General features: G+C 41.1%; 1 protein-coding gene and 1 pseudogene across 1 annotated transcript in view; both read left to right on the top strand.

Moving 5' to 3' along the window:
- The first annotated feature begins 748 nt into the window (after nt 1–748).
- Nucleotides 749–19570, top strand: part of LOC136311017 (cytochrome P450 2C21-like) — a 33799-nt gene continuing 14977 nt past the window's right edge. Inside the window, exons 1-6 of the mRNA XM_066240167.1 lie at nt 749–1051; nt 7711–7873; nt 9241–9390; nt 14898–15058; nt 17274–17450; nt 18813–18954. Coding sequence (XP_066096264.1) covers nt 884–1051; nt 7711–7873; nt 9241–9390; nt 14898–15058; nt 17274–17450; nt 18813–18954 — 961 coding nt within the window. The 5' untranslated portion in view covers nt 749–883. The remainder of the gene's footprint in view (nt 1052–7710; nt 7874–9240; nt 9391–14897; nt 15059–17273; nt 17451–18812; nt 18955–19570) is intronic.
- On the top strand, nt 3867–4750 carry LOC136311020 (KATNB1-like protein 1 pseudogene; annotated as a pseudogene).

Here is a 19570-nt window from a genome sequence, read left to right as displayed (position 1 = left end):
ATAGCTGCATTTTGCAAATGTGTGAGAATTTCCCCATCAGAATCCTGACTTCAGTTGTGGATCTGTGGGCTCCTCCTGTGCCCTCTGCTGGGGCTCAGCCCTAGGCTTGTTTTGGCTGCCACACTCCCAGCCTGAGCCACTTTGTATCTGACTGGATGAGGGGGCTGGGTTTTGGGTTCTAGGTCATGGAATGAACCAAGCCCTTGCCCTGAGTCTGGGGGAAAGGCAGGCTCCCAACCCCTGAAGCAGAGTCCTATTACTCTCACTGCCTTCTGACTCTTCTCATGCTCTGTGGGTTGCGGGTTTGATCCCCGGTCAGGGCACACACAAGAAGCAACTAAATATGCACAACTGAATGGAACAACAAATGTTCCCCTTCCCCGTTTCCTCTTTCTCCCTTCCTCTCTCTGTCTTTCTAAAAATTCATAAAAATTAAACCCTGGCTGGATAGCTTCCTTGGTTGGAGTGTCATCCCGGAGTGCAGAAGTTTCCAGGTCAATTCCCTGGTCAGGGCACAAACAGGAGCAGTTTGATATTCCTGTCTGCTTCCCTATCTCCTTCAAAAATAAAAAAACAAAATAGTAAATAGAATAAGCAAACAACAACAAAAAATACACCACATTTATTTCACTGTTAGTCAACCACATGTGGTATTTCAAAATAAATAGCAGTAGCTTGGCTCCACCCCAAACCCAGTAAACCAAAGGTCTTGGGTGGGGCACTGAAATGGTGAGCAGAAGCGATCAAAGTCTCTTGCAGAAAGAACGTAAATAGATCTCACTGAGCCTATGAGTCAAAGGGGCACATAGACGCTGAGCAGCAGAATGGTCTAAGGGATCGGCTTTTAACCTCCCAGTGGATTCAGTAAGAAGAGACGGGCACAATGGTCCTTACTGTGCTCCTGGTACTCTTTGTCTCCTGTTTCCTTCTCCTCTCACTGTGGAGACGGAGCTCTGGGGAACAGAACCTGCCCCCGGGCCCCACTCCGCTCCCCATTATTGGAAATATACTCCAGTTAGATGTGAAGAACATCAGCAAATCCTTCAGCAACGTAAGTATGGTTTTTGTTCTTCGAGCAGTTTGCCCAAGGTAAGTAAATTAACATTGATTTCTAAACAAAATATATTTAAGGTAATCAGCATATGTTAAAATAAAATTATTAAAATATGTCATTATAAAGCAAATACTGCCCGTGTAGTACTATTTTTGGTGTTTCATCGACAAGAATAGAGAAGTGAAATAAATGCATGTTATGAGTGCGGTGCATTAGGTCTCTGCATGCGGCATCAGAACAGTAAAGTAGCAAAGCACGAGAGAGCTGCTGTCCTTTCTTGTTTCCCTATCATTTGCTATGGTTTTTAGCTGAAGGTAAATGGTAAGGAATGTGTGTTTGATTAGAGATTTCATACAAGAAGTCGTTGGGCATGTGGCCCAGGCATGGCACCCCAAAGCCGTCCCGTTTTGGGCCAGTGGCTTTGCTGTCCCCCTTTCAATGTGCTACCTGGAAGGCCAAGTTGAGGCCTGTCAGGATCTTGCCTTCCCCCACTGCCTCCCACACTTGCCTCCAGTCATTGCCACCAGGCTCAGGACAAAGTGTTGCCCCACCTACCAGCTGAAAGAGAGCCTGCAGCCGCCACTGTGCACGGGCTCAGGCAGCACAACTCAGGTCTCTTCACCCTCAGAACCAAGAGGCAGACAGGTGGTCAGACAGGGTGCAGGCTGAAGCCTCACACCCCTCCTGCAAGTGTGTGATGCACAGAAAAGCACGCCAGTCTGGTGAATGTCCTAACCAGGTTTACCTTGCAGAATCTTCACTGTAGTTTCAAACAGTGTGTTCTAGGTCACTAGGCTCCAGCCTTCTCATGCGGTCGGAAGGGAGGCGGGGGCACTGGGCGCAGCACTGGCCTCTGGGGTCCCTCTCTGACCAGGTGCATGTTTCAGATGAGTCTGTCACTGCACCAAATTTTCCAGCTCAAGAGCAGGGTCAGGTCAGAATGAAAAAGTGACCCCATGCTTGACATGTGTTTACAGACAGCCTCTGCTGTCTCCACTCTGAGAAAGGAGGGTTTAGGGTTGGGAAGGGTGTGGGGGTCGGTATGTTTAATGTACATGGGATAATAGAGAGCCTGATTGGGAGGATAGAAATATACCAGGACCCGGCTGTGTTTCAAACGATATAAATTATTTTATCAGTGCATTTGCAAAAATTTTTTGGGTTTTTTTTATGTTTGTTTGTTTTTTTGTATTTTTCTGAAGCTGGAAATGGGGATAAACAGTCAGACAGACTCTCGCATGTACCCGACCGGGATCCACCCAGCACGCCCACCAGGGGGCAAGGCTCTGCCCACCAGGGGGCGATCCTCTGCCCCTCTGGGGCGTCACTCTGTCGTGACCAGAGCCACTCTAGCGCCTGGAGCAGAGGCCAAGGAGCCATCCCCAGCGCCCGGGCCATCTTTGCTCCAATGGAGCCTTGGCTGCTGGAGGGGAAGAGAGAGACAGAGAGGAAGGAGAGGGGGAGGGGTGGAGAAGCAGATGGGCGCTTCTCCTGTGTGCCCTGGCTGGGAATCGAACCCGGGACCCCTTGTATGCCAGGCCGACGCTCTACCACTGAGCCAACCGGCCAGGGCCTGCAAAGGTTTTTAAAGACATCCATAATATATTTTTTCCTTTAGATATCTAGAGTTATCAGTGTAACAGCTAATGCAGTAATGATTTGTTTCAAATGCCAGTGTTTAAGGTGTATGAAGCTGATTTTATACATTTTTCTTGTTAGCTGCATTGTTAGGTTTGTGTTCAGGGCTCCTTTAAATTCAGAGCCCCTTTAAAACTCATATTCCCCTCACCCAACTTCCTACTAGGGCGACTTCTTCATTAAGCATCTCCCTTGCCCAATTACCCCCTCCCCTTAAGCAAGCACCCGCCACCCTGTGAAGGTTCTGGGAAATGTCCTTGGGACAAGGCCATAGGGAGAGACCTGAGGGGGGAGAAAGGAAGACAGTCTGTATGTAATCAAGGCCACAAACTAGGATCTGAGCATGTCCTGGTGCAGGCAACTCCAAATCAGCAAATGCCTGCAGCAACTCCTATATCTAATGCTCCCTCCCACAGCCTTACGTTGACACCCATTGTTGGTCTCAGCCTGCTTGCATCCAGGAGCTTTTAAAATAAACTTTACTGTTGGAACATACCAGCCTTGCGTTTTCGATTCGGCCTATGGTTTCTGCCTTTCACATTGTAGTTAATGAAATTAAATACACCCATCATATTTGTCTTCAGGGGGACAAGGAACTGTACACCCTACTGGTTTATTTTTCTATTAGAATAAGTTGCAGCCTGTCCAGTAATGGCGCAGTGGATACAGCATTGACCCTGGGGTATCGAGGTCCCCAGTTACCCAGAGGTCGCTGGCTTGAGAGCAGGCTCATCAAGCTTGACCACAAGATCACTGGCTTGGCTTGAGCCCCTCAGTCAAGGCACCTATGAGAAGTAATAAATAAACAATAAACTGAGACAACCTTGAGTTGATGTTTCTCTCTCTCTCTCTTAAAAGAAATAAAGATAAAATATAAGCCCTGCCCAGATAGTTCTGTTGGTTAGAGCATTAGCCCGAAGTGCAGAAGTTGCCGGTTTGAGCCCAGGTCAGGGCATGTACAGGAATGGATTAATATTCCTATTTCTCTCTCTCTCTCTTTCTCTCCCTTCTCATTGGTTAAAATCAATAAATAATAATAAATAATAATAAATTGCAGACAATCACATTTGAATGGCCCTGAGTGGGGTTTACCCCAAAGCCACAGAACTCTCTGGGCATCCAGGAGCCGTTCATCAGCAACAGGGCTAGGCTGAGTGCTGCTATTCAAGAGATTATGACATTTAAAACCTATAATGATAAAAAATAAAACTTTTGTAGTAATATTGAGGGTCATTCCATTGATCTTCCTAGAAAAAGGATCTTTAATTTCACTAATAAAAACATGAAGGAGGTTAAGAAATCTGCCAAACAGCTGACTACTTACATAAATAGAATAGTTGCACAAGCTGTGAATAGCTCAGATAACCTTTGTTAGGTGCTGTACCACAGAAAGGTCATCTCCTTTTCCAAAGCCTTGTTATAGAAAGTAACAGCTCCCTAGAAATTGGGGCTGTAACACAGCAAGTAAAGAGAATAAAATGGCTTGTGCAGTCCACCTGCCTGAAAAATTACATCATGAGAATCAGACATATTTGCTTAACTCCAGTGATTCTGGTTCTTGACAGACAGAAAGCCCATCATCGAAATAGTGGGGTTTCTTCCCCTGCAGTTTCTGAGAGCATGAAACAAGGCACAGGTTTTGTTCATCGAGAATTTGAGATTGAATGTGGCTTTAACTTTCTGGAACAAGAAGTGAATTTGTAGTTTATTTGATGAGGATAGAAGACCTTGGGTGGTGGAGGGTTGCCTTCTTGTGCTCACCAATAGTTTACAGGAAGGAAAACAAGGCATCTCGCTTGGCCACCTTGTAGATTTGTTGTCCCTAGTAAAGTCATTGCTTAAAAGCCAATCTGAAGACTTTATTATAGCTGGTTTACGCTGGCTTCAGACAGTCTTAACAAGGTGGAGGTCAGAACTATCATCTCAAACAGAAATTGTAAATGATGACAATACTCAAATTTGGGATTGTGGGAAGAAGAAAACCATCTTACTTTGGTTTCAGGCTATATTGATAATATGGCTAAGGATGTCGATGCTTATTTGTTACAGTTGCATTGACAGACTTCACCTATTAAAGAACATTTGGTGATTCAAAACATCCCTGAACTATTTGGTTTCCAAACAAAGTCTCATAAAAAAACTGTGAACTGTGAAAGAAATCAACACCTTTTTTTTAAAGCCACATAATGAAGATACTAAAATGCCTAACAATCTATATTGAAGAGGAAAAATATCCGAAAGGAGCAGCATCTTCAATGAATTGAAAGTGCGCTATAAAGATTCTTCACAAGGCCCTGGCTGGTTGGCTCAGCGGTAGAGTGTTGGCCCAGCGTGTGGAAGTCCTGATTCTATTCACATTCAGGGCACCCAGGAGAAGCAACCATCTGCTTCTCCACCCCTTCCTTCTCCTCCTCTTTCTCTCTCTCTCTCTCTCTCTCTCTTCCACTCCTGCAGCCATGTCTTGAATGTCTTCAGCAAGCTGGCCCCAGACACTGTGGCTCCATGGCCTTCTCAGGTGCTAAAATAGCTCAAATGCTGAGCAATGGGGCAAGCCCCAGATGGGCAGAGCAAGGCTCCATAGAGGATTTGGAGAGTGGATCCCTGTTGGGGCGCTAGTGGGAGTTTGTCTCTTTGCCTCCCTGCCTCCCATGTAATAATAATAAAAAAATGCATTTAAATTTAAATTTTTATTTCATATAACTGTTTAAGAACTACTGGACCTTAATGTAATCCTGCATAAGAATAAATGTTCTGCTCCCTGACCAGGAGGTGGTGCAGTGAATAGAGCTTTGGCCTGGGATGCTGAGGACTTATGTTCGAAACCCCAACATCGCCAGCTTCAATGTAGGCCCATCCAGCTTGAGTTTGGGATCATAGACATGACCCCATGGTCGCTGGATTGAACCAAATGGTTTCTGCCTTGAAATCCAGGTCACTGGCCTGAGCCCAAGGTCATTAGCTTGAGTAAGGGGTCACTCTTTCAGCTGGAGCCTCCTGGTCAAGGCACATCTGATAAAGCAATAAGTGAACAACTAAGGTGCCGAAGTGATTCTTATTTTATTGCTTTCCCTTCCTATCTTTCTGCCCCTGTCTGTCCATCCTTGTGCTTGTATGACTCTCTTTCAAAATAAAAAGAACAAGAAAAAGAAAAAAGACTTTGTAAGTTTAAACATCATAGCATACTAATAGTTTTTGTCCACATTTAAGCAATGTGTACACAAAATGCCTTAATTATTAATAAACCAATAAGTATGATACCAATATCAATTTTAAAATATTAAAACCATGCTTCTGGCATGATAAAATTATGGAATTAATTCAGGGGTTTCCATTCATGTAGAATGTTCTTAGAAATTATTCCAGGCCCTGGCAAGATGCTAAGTTGGTTAGAACATCCTCCCTATATCTAAAGGTTGTGGGTTTGATCACCAGTTAGGATCATATAGGAACAGATTGATGTGTCTGTCTGTCTTTTTTTCTCTCTCCCTTTCTCTCTCTGTAAAATCAATCAATAAATTTTTAAGAAATAAAAATAACAAAGATACGAAATATAACATTATTCCTTCTCTATTAAAAAAATGCAAAACTTATTCCCGGCTCTCGCCCAGTGGCTCAGTTGGTTAGAGCAAGGTCCCAACGTGCCAAGGTAGTGCATTCAATCCCCAGTGAGGGCGCATACAAAAACCAACTAATAAATGTATAAATGGGCAGAAGAGCAATTCAATGTTTTTCTCTCTAAAAAAATTAATTAAAAAAAACTTATTTCATACCATATTTAAGATTTGAGAATATTTTTATTATCTCTGGCCTTATTTTGCCAGAATCATCATGTAATTCATGGATAAGTGAAATGGTAAGTATGTATTTGTATGAATCCTTAGCTGGAAATGTTCATAAAGAGTTGGCTATTTTATATTCACTTTCTATTGTCTATACTATAGTTTCCAACATTTTCAGGTCTGTATGATTGATTTCAGCTTCTTCCATTTGAATAAACCCTCTAAATAATCCTAAAAAGCATAAAAGAGAAGTCATCAGAAGATTTAACTTTGGGTGGTTGACACCCAATGTAATATACAGATAATATCTTATAGAATTGCACAATTGAAACTTATGTACATTTAGTAGCCAAGGTCACTCTCAAAAATTTAATTTGAAAAAGAAGTCATCTCTTATATAAACTGTATGTTTTGTTCAGAATAGCCATGAAAACTGCACTTCCTTGAGGAACAAATTATGCCTGAAATAAAGGAAAAGACTCTGGGATTAGAAACAGTGCACGTGAATGGGAGAAAGAAGTTATCAGGGCCAGCCTGTCAGTAACAGGGTCCTTTGGCCTTGGATAGCAGCTCTGTGCTGTCTGTGGCCAGGACTGCTGCAGGTGGAAGGAACTGTTGGTCCATGAGAGGCTGCATGCCCCAGCTTTGCCTCTGTGGTGCTCACGCTCCTTCCTGTTAGTAATACCAGCATATCACGAGGTGGGCTGAGCACTGGAATCATCTGGGGTGATTTTATAAAGGATAGATTGCTAGTATTCATTACAGGGCTTTTGAATGAGAATTCTGATGGCAAGAGCTCTACGGGTGATCTTGAAGAAGTCAGCTGGGTATTGGTCCTATGATGATCATTGGGGGTTGATATATTGCTCAAGGATCAGAGGTCAAATGCAAAGTGGTTCAAAATTTGATCTTCTACAAAGTAGGTATCAGATGCTGAAAATAATTTGGAATTCTCTAATATCACTTTCCTTATTTGTAATTGGGGCAAATGAACCTGCTGCTGATGTTGCTTTGAGGATTAGTTGTTATGCGTGTTTAAATTACCCAGACCATTGCCAGGCACAGAGGTGGCAGCTCTAAACAATCACCCTCATATTTATGTATTAATTTCAGAAATATTTTAGGCTGTTCACAGAATAAAAACAGAAAAACAAGAGGAGAGTATCATTCTGAATCAGGCACAATATATTATCAAATAGAGCTTTGGCTAATATTTTAATCTCCTTTGCATTTCCCTAGCTAGCAGAAGTCTATGGCCCGGTGTTCACTGTGTATCTGGGCACAAAGCCCACTGTGGTGCTGCATGGCTACGAAGCAGTGAAGGAAGCCCTGATCGATCGGGGAGAGGAGTTTGCTGCAAGAGGCAGTTTACCAGTGGTAGACAAAATCATACTGGGATTAGGTATGCTTCAATTTGGAGAATGTGTGTGGATTTAAGTTGCAAAGATTCTGAATAGGCTAAGGAATTGAGAAATGTTAAGCATTTGAGACACATGGAAATATCATCATTCCAACATTTTCTATAAGGGATAATTAATCCACATTTAAAATTATGGTGACATAATGCCCCTATGAAACAATAAATTCAATGAAAGCAAACCAACTAACCACTAATGTTCTATAAATTTGTGACTAAGCCATGTTCATTTTAAATCCTGGCCTGTTAAGAATGAGGAAGAGACAGAGAAAAGGGGAAAGGAAATGGACTAACTAATCTTATTCACCAAATATTTTGCTTTCTGTCCTGAGTCACAGTTACCAAGAGATTACTGTAGAACGCTTGCACAATATGCATGGAACCAACATAAACCTGGAGTATTTTCAACCTTGCCTTTAATCTTCTCCTCTTCTAAAAAAGATAAAAAATATTTGAATTCAATAGAATTACAGAGCATAAAACACAAATATTCTCTGAACAGAGGATGGTGGAGAAATATGTAATAAGAATGGATTGAAACTGATAGTGGAAAAAGCTTTTTAAATAAAAGACTTGAACTATCTTCCATTTGTTTTGGAAGCGAGTCTTATACTGTCCAGCCTTCTGGAGGGTCACTGGTTTCCAGCAAAAAGAGATAAAGCCTCAGTGGGGTTCTTTCCTCCTCCACATGTTCTCGAAGATATTCTTGGACAAGTTTCTTACTAGTGTTGCTTCCCCACCGGTCTGTTCTTGAGCCTCTGGAAGTCTGATGTTGACTTGTTTGGTTTTAAGATCACATTTCCTGAAAAGTGTTTCCCAAATAGAGAGGAAATGTTGAAATTAGAAGGACTATGGCTGTGTCCCTTACCTGCAGAATAGATTTTCATGAACTTCCTTCTAATGCACAAATCTGTCTCTCCTTCTTTCAAGAATTGGCTCCCTTTGTTACTGCCCCTAAAATTCACTTACAATGCACTTTTAATCTATTACTTAAACTCACCGTGATTTATTAGCTGTGTAATCAAGGAGCAAGCATTTTGCTTCCAGGATCTTCAGCACTCTTCTCAGTAAAATGGGGATAAATCACTGGCTCACAGAGTTATTGTGAGGTTTAGAGGAGTTAATGGAGAAGAAGAGTTTAGTAATATGAAAAACCAAGTCTTGATAATGAGCTTCTAGGCTGGGGTGAGAGAGAAAGCAGGCAGAGTACGTTCAGTGGGAACTTCTGAGACTGGCTCCATTAAAGTAACTTTTCTGCTTAAGTGACATTATCATTTCCTGAGATCAAGACTCTCAGCTAGAGTTAATGAAAACGGAAGTTATTCTTTTTATTTACTTTTTTGTCCTGATAGGAGTTGTTTTCAGCAGTGGAGAAGTATGGAAGCAAACCCGGCGTTTCTCCCTCACGGTTTTACGGAACATGGGAATGGGAAAGAAAACTATTGAAGACAGAATTCAAGAGGAAGCCCTGTGTCTGGTGGAAGAATTAAAGAAAACCAATGGTGCGTTTTTCTCTATGTACTTAACAAAAACAGTTTGGGTAGACTGAATGCTATTACAATTACCAATAGAGCACAGAGAGCTATGGCTCAAGTGTAGCGGAAGTTTACATTTTGCTCACAACCAGTAAGAAGAGGTGAAGTGGTTGGCACAACAGCTTTTCCAGGTTCCAGGTTAATTGGTGCTTTGACATCTTCAGCATGTGGCTTCCAGTGTCACCCAGGATCCAGCTCTTTCCACAGCAGTGTAAGGAGCAAAGAGCAAGGAAAGAAGCCAAGAGTGTTATGAATGGGCAAGGTATGGCAGTGGGACACAAAAGTTCTTTCCCATTCCAGGGGCTGTGACAAGTAAACTGTTTTAGTTCTTTGTTGCTATTAATATATATATAAAAAAATGCAATCCATTTGAATCATTGCATATGTTTGACTACTTTCTTAGAATATAATTTTGAAAATGGAATTGATAAGTCAACGAATGTTTGGTTTTGATACATATTATCTGGAAAATGATTTTGTGCACTTGATTTATATTTCAAGCAGAATTTTTATTGACTGGGTCTTTTCCCATAGTGAATGTGACCTTCTCTCAGTTTCCCGACCCATGACCACTCAGACTCTGCTTGATTCCCCCTAGCTGTGAGACCTCACTTTGTTGAGACAGCCTGTGTCATCTCGGGGTAACTATAACTGTTGGAAGTTTCTTTCACATGTTGAGCAGAAACATTTTTCCTTGTAACTTCTGCTATTTGGTCCCTGCTGAGATTTTGCCTTTTGGAGGTCCAGTGTTGTGGCAGTTACCACTTAGAGGCAGGATGGGCTTCCCACCTAAAATTTGGCTTAGATGTTGAGATTGAAGGTACCACACACACCCCAATAGGGTATGAAAATGTTGTATTACTGATAATGATCAGTGTTGGGATTCTAATAATTTAACAACTAGTTCTCTGTTATAAGTATAAAAAAAGATATACTGAAAAGTCATTTATTATTTTATACACTTAATACTTAAGAACAATAAAAGAGGTACACAAAACTAGATTATAATAGTTTTTAAATATTAATGATAAAATATTAAATAATGCCTGACAATAACAATAAAACTTTTATTTAAGATATTTCCATATTGCTTCTTTTTTTGTATTTTTCTGAAGTTGGAAACGGGAGACAGTCAGACTCCCGCATGCACCACACCATGATCCACCCGGCATGCCCAGCAGGGGACAATGCTCTGCCCATCTGGGGCATTGCTCTGTTGCCACCAGAACCATTCTAGTGCCTAAGGCAGAGGGAATGGAGCCATCCTCAGCGCCCGGGCCAACTTTGCTCCAATGGAGCCTTGGCTGTGGGAGGGGAAGAGAGAGACAGAGAGGAAGGAGAGGGGGAGGGGTGGAGAAGCAAATGGGCACTTCCCCTGTATGCTCTGGCTGGGAATTGAACCCGAGACTCCTGAAAGCCAGGCCGACACTCTACCACTGAGCTAACTGGCCAGGGCCCATATTGCTTCTTGATTGGTGTCCCCACTTGCAATTTTTTTCACCTATGGACTGAATGAACAATAATAGGGAAGCTTAGAATATGCTGTTGCACATATGAATGTTAAAAAACATAAAGTATGTAAATTTGTGATTTCCTTATTGGGTGACTACCCAGGTACCCTCCTTAGAGAGATCCTTCGTTACAAGTGCCACCTTAACAAAAGTTTGCCTAACTCAACAAAATATTAGGAAGTGGTTTAGCCAAACTATTGAAAACCAGCTGAATCCCACCACTGATAATGATGCTTTCTATATAGGGCAAGGTGGCTCTTAAGAAGATCCCAAAATGGCATGAGAGAGCAGAGAAAGGGCGCTGGCTTGAGGTTTCTATGGTGGTTAGGGGATGAGGTGAGAATGCGGGTTCCCTGTGCCAGCCAGGGTATGTGGTTTAAACACTCTGCTTGTGCCAAAGGAGGGAACACTTGAGCTTATTTTTAATTATTATCAGTTTGTTCAGATGTGAGAAGAGTAAGAAAAGATAAGGCTTAAAAGCTGTCAGAGCCAAATACCAAAAAAAAAAAATGGGAGTCATATTTGTTATTCCGTGTAGAAAGCCTGTTTCATATACTGTAACATATTTTTTTTTAAATATCTAACTGTAACTCCAAATTCTCTCATCATTCTTCTCTTCTACAAGAAAAATCCACCAAATCTTTTTCAACTTTGTTTTGTAAAGTAAGATTTCATGTCTGCACATTCTCCTGATATTCTTGAAGAAGTGTCCACACTGAGGGCTAAATTTTACACTTTTAAAGATATTTTTACCATAAAGAGGAGGAAAATGTTATTCTTTGTGACAGCATGGATGGACTGAGGGTTTTATGCTGAGTAGAATAAGCCAGTCAGAGACAGACAGTACCATATGATTTAACGTATATGCAGCATCTAAAGAGCAGTATAATGAACAAAACAGAAACAGTCTCATAAATACAGAGGACAGACTGATGGCTGCCTGAGGAGAGGGAGGCTGGGGACTGAGTGAAAAAGGTGACAGGACTGAGAAGCACAGACTGGGAGTTACAGAATAGTCATGGGGATGTAAAGTAAAGCATAGAAAATACGACACTGGGGAACAAAATTTTGTTGCATCCACAAAACACTTGTTCTTACCTAACTCGAGTGTGCTGATCTCAAATCTGACATTAGTTTTTCTCTGTAAGATACAGTTTCTTTGCAATTCAAGATTTTAAGTTTTCATCTTATTGTAAAATTTTCAACATTTAGTTTAACATAATGAAGTAGAATGACTTCTTGGGCATCATCTTCGTGAAGATATAATAATTTATATAATGCAGTAAATACACTAATACCCTAAAAGATATAATTGCATCATAATTTATCTACAACTTTGAAAGAGAACATATTAAAACACTTATTTTAATCATATAATTTGTGCAAAACTTATTTAAATTCTATTCAGGCAAAAATTTGCATTTGTACCTCTTGAGTGTGTGTACTTGTTGAGGACAATCTCGTCTGATGCTCCAGCAGTAGTCTGCTCATCACTAACAGCTCCAAGATTTTCTGGAAATTTATCAAGGTGACTGTTCAGGAAGTGAATCTTAATGCTCATGTTCCATCCAATGTCACAGAAAGCCAACAGCATCCTTTGAACCAGAAGTTCATAATTTTCTGATTTTTTGTTGCCAAGGAAGTTCTTTGTAACTGCTACAAAAGACTTCCATGCTGCTTTCTCCTCCTTATTCATCTTCCTGACAAATTCTTCATCTTGTATGCGGGTTTGAATTTGAAGTCCATTGAATACACCTGGTTTTATCTTCTCGAAAGACTAGGCTGGAAAATCAGAAATAATATGTTGAAAGCATTCACTTTCCCTATTCAAAGCCTGAACAAACTGCTTCATTAAGCCAAATTTGATGTGAAGTGGAAAAATAATGATCCTCGATTAACTACAGGTTCATTCACAATATTTTGCATCCCTACTTCCAGAGCTTCATGTTTCGGCCACTCCTTCTGTGTCCAGTGTTTCTCCTGAGCTCAGCTGTCCCACAAACACAGAATGCAAGTATACTTCATGAAACTTCTCTGTTGTCCTAGCAGGAAATCTACCTTTTTAAGATCCACAAAAATGATCCAGTTATGATCCTCATACTTCAGAAAGTTGAGGACAATTTTTACATCATTATAATCTTCTTGCAGATGAGTTGAATAACCAATTGGAACTGCTGCATAAGCATTCTGTTGGACTGTAAGTTGTAACACCTAGCTGGCTGAGAAGACTACTGATATCATGACAGTAAACAGAGTGTTTGTCTTTGCAAAAAAAGTCCACAAAAATTTGTTCACGCTTCCTGAAACGGGATACTTTAGCTGACCGGTGAAGTACATTCTTTTCCTGAAGCCTGGAGGCTAATAACTCAGCTGCTTTCTTTGATAGGCCCAAATCTCTTACTAAGTCATTCAATTTGGGTTAGCTAAACTGCTGAGGGGTTAATGACTGCTTGGCATAGAAGAAGACCCTTCAGATTCTACAACCATTTCCTCATGCATCTTATCAAAATACACTTGATGACCATGTTCACTTTCTTCGTCCTTAGAAGATATAAAACCATTGAAAACTGGAACCGGGAGTGTCTCAGACTGTGGGATAGTCATATTGCTGAAGGAATATTAGGATACGTGATCATATGCATTTTTTCTTACCGATGCCCTATGTATGGATCAGACAGAAATAACAGTCACTGCTGTGGTCCTTAGGTTTACGCCAAACCATGGGAATACCAAAAGGCATTCCTTTGCGTTTTCCTTTTGTCCAGTCACGAAGCATTTCCTCACAATTATGACACACAATATGAGGAGCCCAATTCTTGTCTTCATCGCCAAGGGGAACTTGAAAATAGGCAATACATGCACGTGTCACAAATGATGAAATATTGTGCCTTTGACGTTGAAGTGTGTTACAGCCACATATATAACAGAAGGTGTCAGGACTATTCTTACATTTACGCCTACTCGAAGAAGCCATGATTCAATCTTAAAACAAAATAAGAGAGTGTTTTTATCAGATAATAAATTTTTACATTTAAAAACAAATACAATTATGTAAAGGTGATGTTTGTAAAACATTAATTGCCTTGTGGTTATGTTCAATCCAAGAGTCATTGCCCTTTAACTCCAATTTAAAAACCAATGCATGCCATTAACTGTAACAAAAATAAATTAAAATTGCATAAAAATTACTAGAGCATGCTCCAAAAAACGAATTTCCGATTTGGAATCAGCGATGCAGAAATATATAGAAACAGTTCTAAAACCTCATGCAACAGAAAATGAAAAAAAAAAAAGTTCCCCAGTGGATTATAATCAATGCCTGACCAAGAGGTGGCACAGTGGATAGAGCTTTAGCCTGAGATGCTGAGGACCCAAGTTCAAAACCTCGAGGTTGACGGCTTGAGCATGGGATCTAGAATGACCATGGTCACTGGATTTGAAATCCAAGGTCGCTGGCTTAAGCAAAGGGGCACCTGTTCAGCTGAAGCCCCCTGGTCAAGGCACATTGAAATGCAATCAGTGAACAAATAAAGTGCTGCAACTACAAGTCGATGCTTCTCATCTCTCACCCTTTCTCTCTCTTGTTCTCAAAAAAAACCCAACAAAACACCAAAAAACAATTTAGTCAGTAATATTTATTGTAAAATAAATAAATAAAAATTAAAAAAAAAATTTTAAAGGACCTCCTTGTGAATTACCTTGTGGCTCTTATTAGGAGAATGATGTAAACATGGGAAGACTTGGTGGAAATTAATAAGTAAATTGGACTGGATTAGACATTTTTACTTGGGGAAACACAATACATTTTATTTTAGGCCTTCTGAGTTTATAGTGATGGTGGCATGCCTACTAGTTCCTATACTTAAAAAATCTTTTGAGTGAACTCTTCTCAAGTATTGTAAACAGTCAACTTAAGATTTAAATGGGAATTCCGCTCTAACTTTTGACTTACTTTCTTTTCAGAGGCTCCCTGTGACCCCTCTTTCCTTATGGGCAGTTCTCCCTGCAATGTGATCTGCTCCATTATTTTCCAGAACCGTTTTGAGTACAATGATAAGCAATTTCTAACCTTGTTACATTATTTTGATGAAAATTTCAGACTTTTGAACACCACCTGGATACAGGTAAAGTCAAGGTTCTCTCTAAATGGGAAATAATGTCCTGACTATTCTACTGCTCATGCTGACCAATCCCGTTAGCCTATTTCAAAATGGTTGAAGCGGTATTTCTCAAACTATCATTTGTAACCAATCAGTGCGCTATCAAATCAATTCAGTGTGTTAAAATTTAATTTAAGCCTGGCCTGTTGTGCACAGTACATAGAGAGTTGACCTGGGATGCTGAGATCACCAGTTCAAAACCCTGCGCTTGTCTGGTCATGGCACATATGGGAAGCAACTGCTATGAGTTGATGCTTCCTGCTTCTCCTTCTAACTTTCTCTTTCTCTCTATCCTCCCTCTAAAATCAATAAATAAAATCTTAAAAAAAAAGAGAAAAATTAAATTTAAAACATTAAACATAGTAATAAAAAGAAAAATATTATCTCATAGTGCATCAAATGATATCAAGGTATTTTTCTGAGAAAACTTTTTTCTGATTTTTATATCTATAGATGAATTGGGTGGTGGGATAAAATGTATTTCTTACTATAGTGCATTGTCAGAGAATGTTAGTAATCCATAATATGCAATCACTAACAACTAATACTCTATGTAAATCTAAAGCTCATGTTATGTTCGACCTGGGAAGGACCCTGGAGAACAAATAATCAACTTCTCATTTTTGGATCATCAGCGGATATTAAGCATATTTTCCAAAGTAGCCAAGACAAAGAATGAACTAGACCTAGAATCTAGATTTCTCGGTTCTCTTTCTAGTTTGATACAAGCTACCAGCCAAATAAATTGTTCCAGTGCCTACCTACCAGGGCACTGGATCATGTAGGAGCCAGCTAAAGAAGAGTCAGTAAATTCCAGGATTGGGAATGGCCTAATGAATAAAGGCAGTGTGCATATTCTTGAGAGTGTAAATGCCAGAATAAAATAAGCTAAGAGCCCTGGCCGGTTGGCTCAGCGGTAGAGCATCGGCCTAGCGTGCGGAGGACCCGGGTTCGATTCCCAGCCAGGGCACACAGGAGAAGCGCCCATTTGCTTCTCCACCCCTCCACAGCGCTTTCCTCTCTGTCTTTCTCTTCCCCTCCCGCAGCTAAGGCTCCATTGGAGCAAAGATGGCCCGGGCGCTGGGGATGGCTCTGTGGCCTCTGCCTCAGGTGCTAGAGTGGCTCTGGTCGCAACATGGCGACGCCCAGGATGGGCAGAGCATCGCCCCCTGGTGGGCAGAGCGTCACCCCCTGGTAGGCGTGCCGGGTGGATCCCGGTCGGGCGCATACGGGAGTCTGTCTGACTGTCTCTCCCTGTTTCCAGCTTCAGAAAAAGAAAAAATAAAATAAAATAAGTAACTTGAGCATTCCTTAATCTTCCTGACGCACTGTGTCTTCATTACAAAACAAGGGTATGAGTGCAAACTTTTTAGGTGACTGTAGAAATATGTGTAGGGTAAACTGGGTTCTAGCTCTGTCACTAGGTTGGTGTCACAGAGTAGTGTTGTAGCCTTTCTCAACCTCAGTATCCTTCATGAAAAGAGGTGGTATGCTTCTGAATACTTTTAGAGAATTATGGCTAGGAAAAGAATTTAAAGGGTTTTAAAACTGCAGTGTAACTTATGTGTCCTGTTGTCCTATAACTCAGGATATTTACCATTCCTTCCATTTTCTTTTTCCACGCACATGAGAGAGAAAAAGGGAGAGAGAGAGAGAGAGAGAAATGGAGAGAGACAGGAAGGGACAGAGATGAAAAACATCAAATCATAGTTGCAGCACTTTAGTTTTTCATTGATTGCTTTCTCATATGTGTCTTGACCGGGAGTGGGGGCTTCAGCCAAACCAGTGACTGCTTGCTCAAGTTTGTGACCTTGTGCTTAAGTCAGTGACCTAAGGCTTCAAGTTAGAGACTTCTGGGCTCAAGCCAGTGAACTTTGGGCTCAAGCTAGTGACCATCGACTCATGGTGATGACCCCATCCTCAAGCTGGTCACCTGTGCTCAAGCTAGTGAGCCCACACACAAGTCTGCAACCTCGACTGTATCCCAAGACAATATTCTATCCCTACACCACCACTGGTCAGGCCAGTTCCTTTTCTTTCAAATTCCAAGTATGTCCTAGTGCAGGATGCATGTCTTATTCATCTTTAGCTGCTCAGCATATAACAAAGTGTCTGACACATAATATATGTCTATGATATTTTGCTGAGTGAATTAATGAATGATTCTTTACTCTTTCAGCTCTACAATATGTTCCCATACTTAATACATTATCTCCCTGGATGTCATAATGAATTATTTAAAATCATTGTTAAACAGAAGGAATTTATTTTGGAAAAAGTAAAAGAACACCAGGAATCCCTGGACCTCAATAACCCTCGAGACTTTATTGACTACTTCCTGATTCAAATGGAAAAGGTATAAAAGACCCTGATTTTCAACTTCATCTTTGTTGGCGATGTGACTCATGGATTAGTTTTAATCTTTCACAGTGAAATTAGGATAATAAAATGAATGCATCTTCCTAAGGATGTATTAACTACTTATACAACCTGTTGCTTCTACAAACCATAATAAGTGTCTTGAGATAGTTCCAAATTCTCACTAAAAATGACTTACAAGGCTTTGTATTTACTTTGTTAAAACTGGTTCTTAGGCCCTGGCCGGTTGGCTCAGCGGTAGAGCGTCAGCCTAGCGTGTGGAGGACCCGGGTTCGATTCCCGGCCAGGGCACACAGGAGAAGTGCCCATTTGCTTCTCCACCCCTCCGCCGCGCTTTCCTCTCTGTCTCTCTCTTCCCCTCCCGCAGCTAAGGCTCCATTGGAGCAAGGATGGCCCGGGTGCTGGGGATGGCTCTGTGGCCTCTGCCTCAGGTGCTAGAGTGGCTCTGGTCGCAACATGGCAACGCCCAGGATGGGCAGAGCATCGCCCCCTGGTGGGCAGAGTGTCACCCCATGGTGGGCGTGCTGGGTGGATCCCGGTCGGGCGCATGCGGGAGTCTGTCTGACTGTCTCTCCCTGTTTCCAGCTTCAGAAAAATGAAAAACAAAACAAAACTGGTTCTTTATTTGGAACAGGTTTAAAGACATCCACAAACAAGTACACACACATTTAAGATTAATGACAAACAACATATATCTTTCATAAAATAAGTTCCGTGAATGCAAGGTGTAACATGTGAGGAAACTCAGGAATGCATAAGAACCTAGAATGGTTTACCTTGGAAAGGTTTACTAGGAAATTTCCCTAAATGAGGTAGTTTTAGAGGAAATTCTGGCTTATATGAACAGAGATGACAAACTGGGTCTAGGGAATGATGATCAAGTGTGTGGAATTTTCAGAGGTTATCTTGATTGTAACTGAGAAACTGTTGTCGGTGTAATGGCCGGTGACATTGGGAATAGTGATGCTGTTAGCGGGTGGGTGGTTCTGGAGGCTGAATGAGAAATTTAGACATGATAAAATAGACTATAGGTCACATACTGTCAGTGAATAGTCATGATGACTTGATAAAAATTATGTTTAAAAAAACTGATTGACTCTCATGGGTGAGAAAGTAGGAATCAGAAAGGACTTACGGAAAGTTTGTAACTCTGATTTTATTTTAACTGTTTAAAAGACACCTAAAAAGTCATCTAACTTTACCTTCAGTTATTACATCCTCGATGTCTGGATTAATTTATCAAATAAGCAAATTAAACAAATAATGATGTTATATTGAGGTACATTACAGTATCTCTAAGGTTCTTCTAATTATAGTAATTCTAATACATCATTACTAGGAAAAGCACAATCAACAGTCTGTATTTACCATGGAAAACTTGATCCAGACCGTGTGGGATATTTTTAGTGCGGGAACGGAGACAACAAGCTCCACCCTGAAATATGGACTCCTGCTTCTGCTAAAACACCCAGAGGTCACAGGTATGATTACAGACGATGGGAAAGGTAAAATTCGGGTAAAAATTGGCAGGCAGTACTAACAACTCTCCCATTCTTCACCTGTCTAGACAATATTCAAAAAAATTTTCCATTACTAATACATTTTCCAAACATTAGAGAAATTAAAGTTAAATTATAGTACAAAAAGAGAAAAAAATGTATGTGCAGCAGAGATTTGAAGGGCAGAAGTTATTGTTCTTCCTGTAATGGTAGAGTATCCTTGATTTGCATCAGACTAGATGAAGTAAGCAGGGCCGTCTTAGGATCTGGGAAAAATTAGTCTTTCTCTTTGTTGAAAAAGATATCACTTGATATTCCTTCCCTGTCCCAATAAATATATCTTTGTCAGCCTGACCAGGCAGTGGTGCAGTGGATAGCCTGTTGGACTGGGACGTGGAGGACCCAGGTTCGAAACACCAAGGTTGTGGCTTGAGAGCAGGCTCACCAGCTTGAGCGCGGGGTCACTGACTTGAGCATGGGATCATAGACATGACCCATTGGTTGCTGGCTTGAGCCCAAATGTCATTGGCTTGAAGCCCAAGGTCACTGGCTTGAGCAAGGGGTCACTCGCTCTGCAGTAGCGCCCCCATGTCAAGGT

Source organism: Saccopteryx bilineata, chromosome 7, assembly GCF_036850765.1.
Source record: "Saccopteryx bilineata isolate mSacBil1 chromosome 7, mSacBil1_pri_phased_curated, whole genome shotgun sequence".
NCBI lineage: Eukaryota > Metazoa > Chordata > Mammalia > Chiroptera > Emballonuridae > Saccopteryx > Saccopteryx bilineata.
The sequence above is the reverse complement of the archived record's forward strand: the minus strand, read 5'-3'. Positions and strand labels throughout refer to the sequence as shown.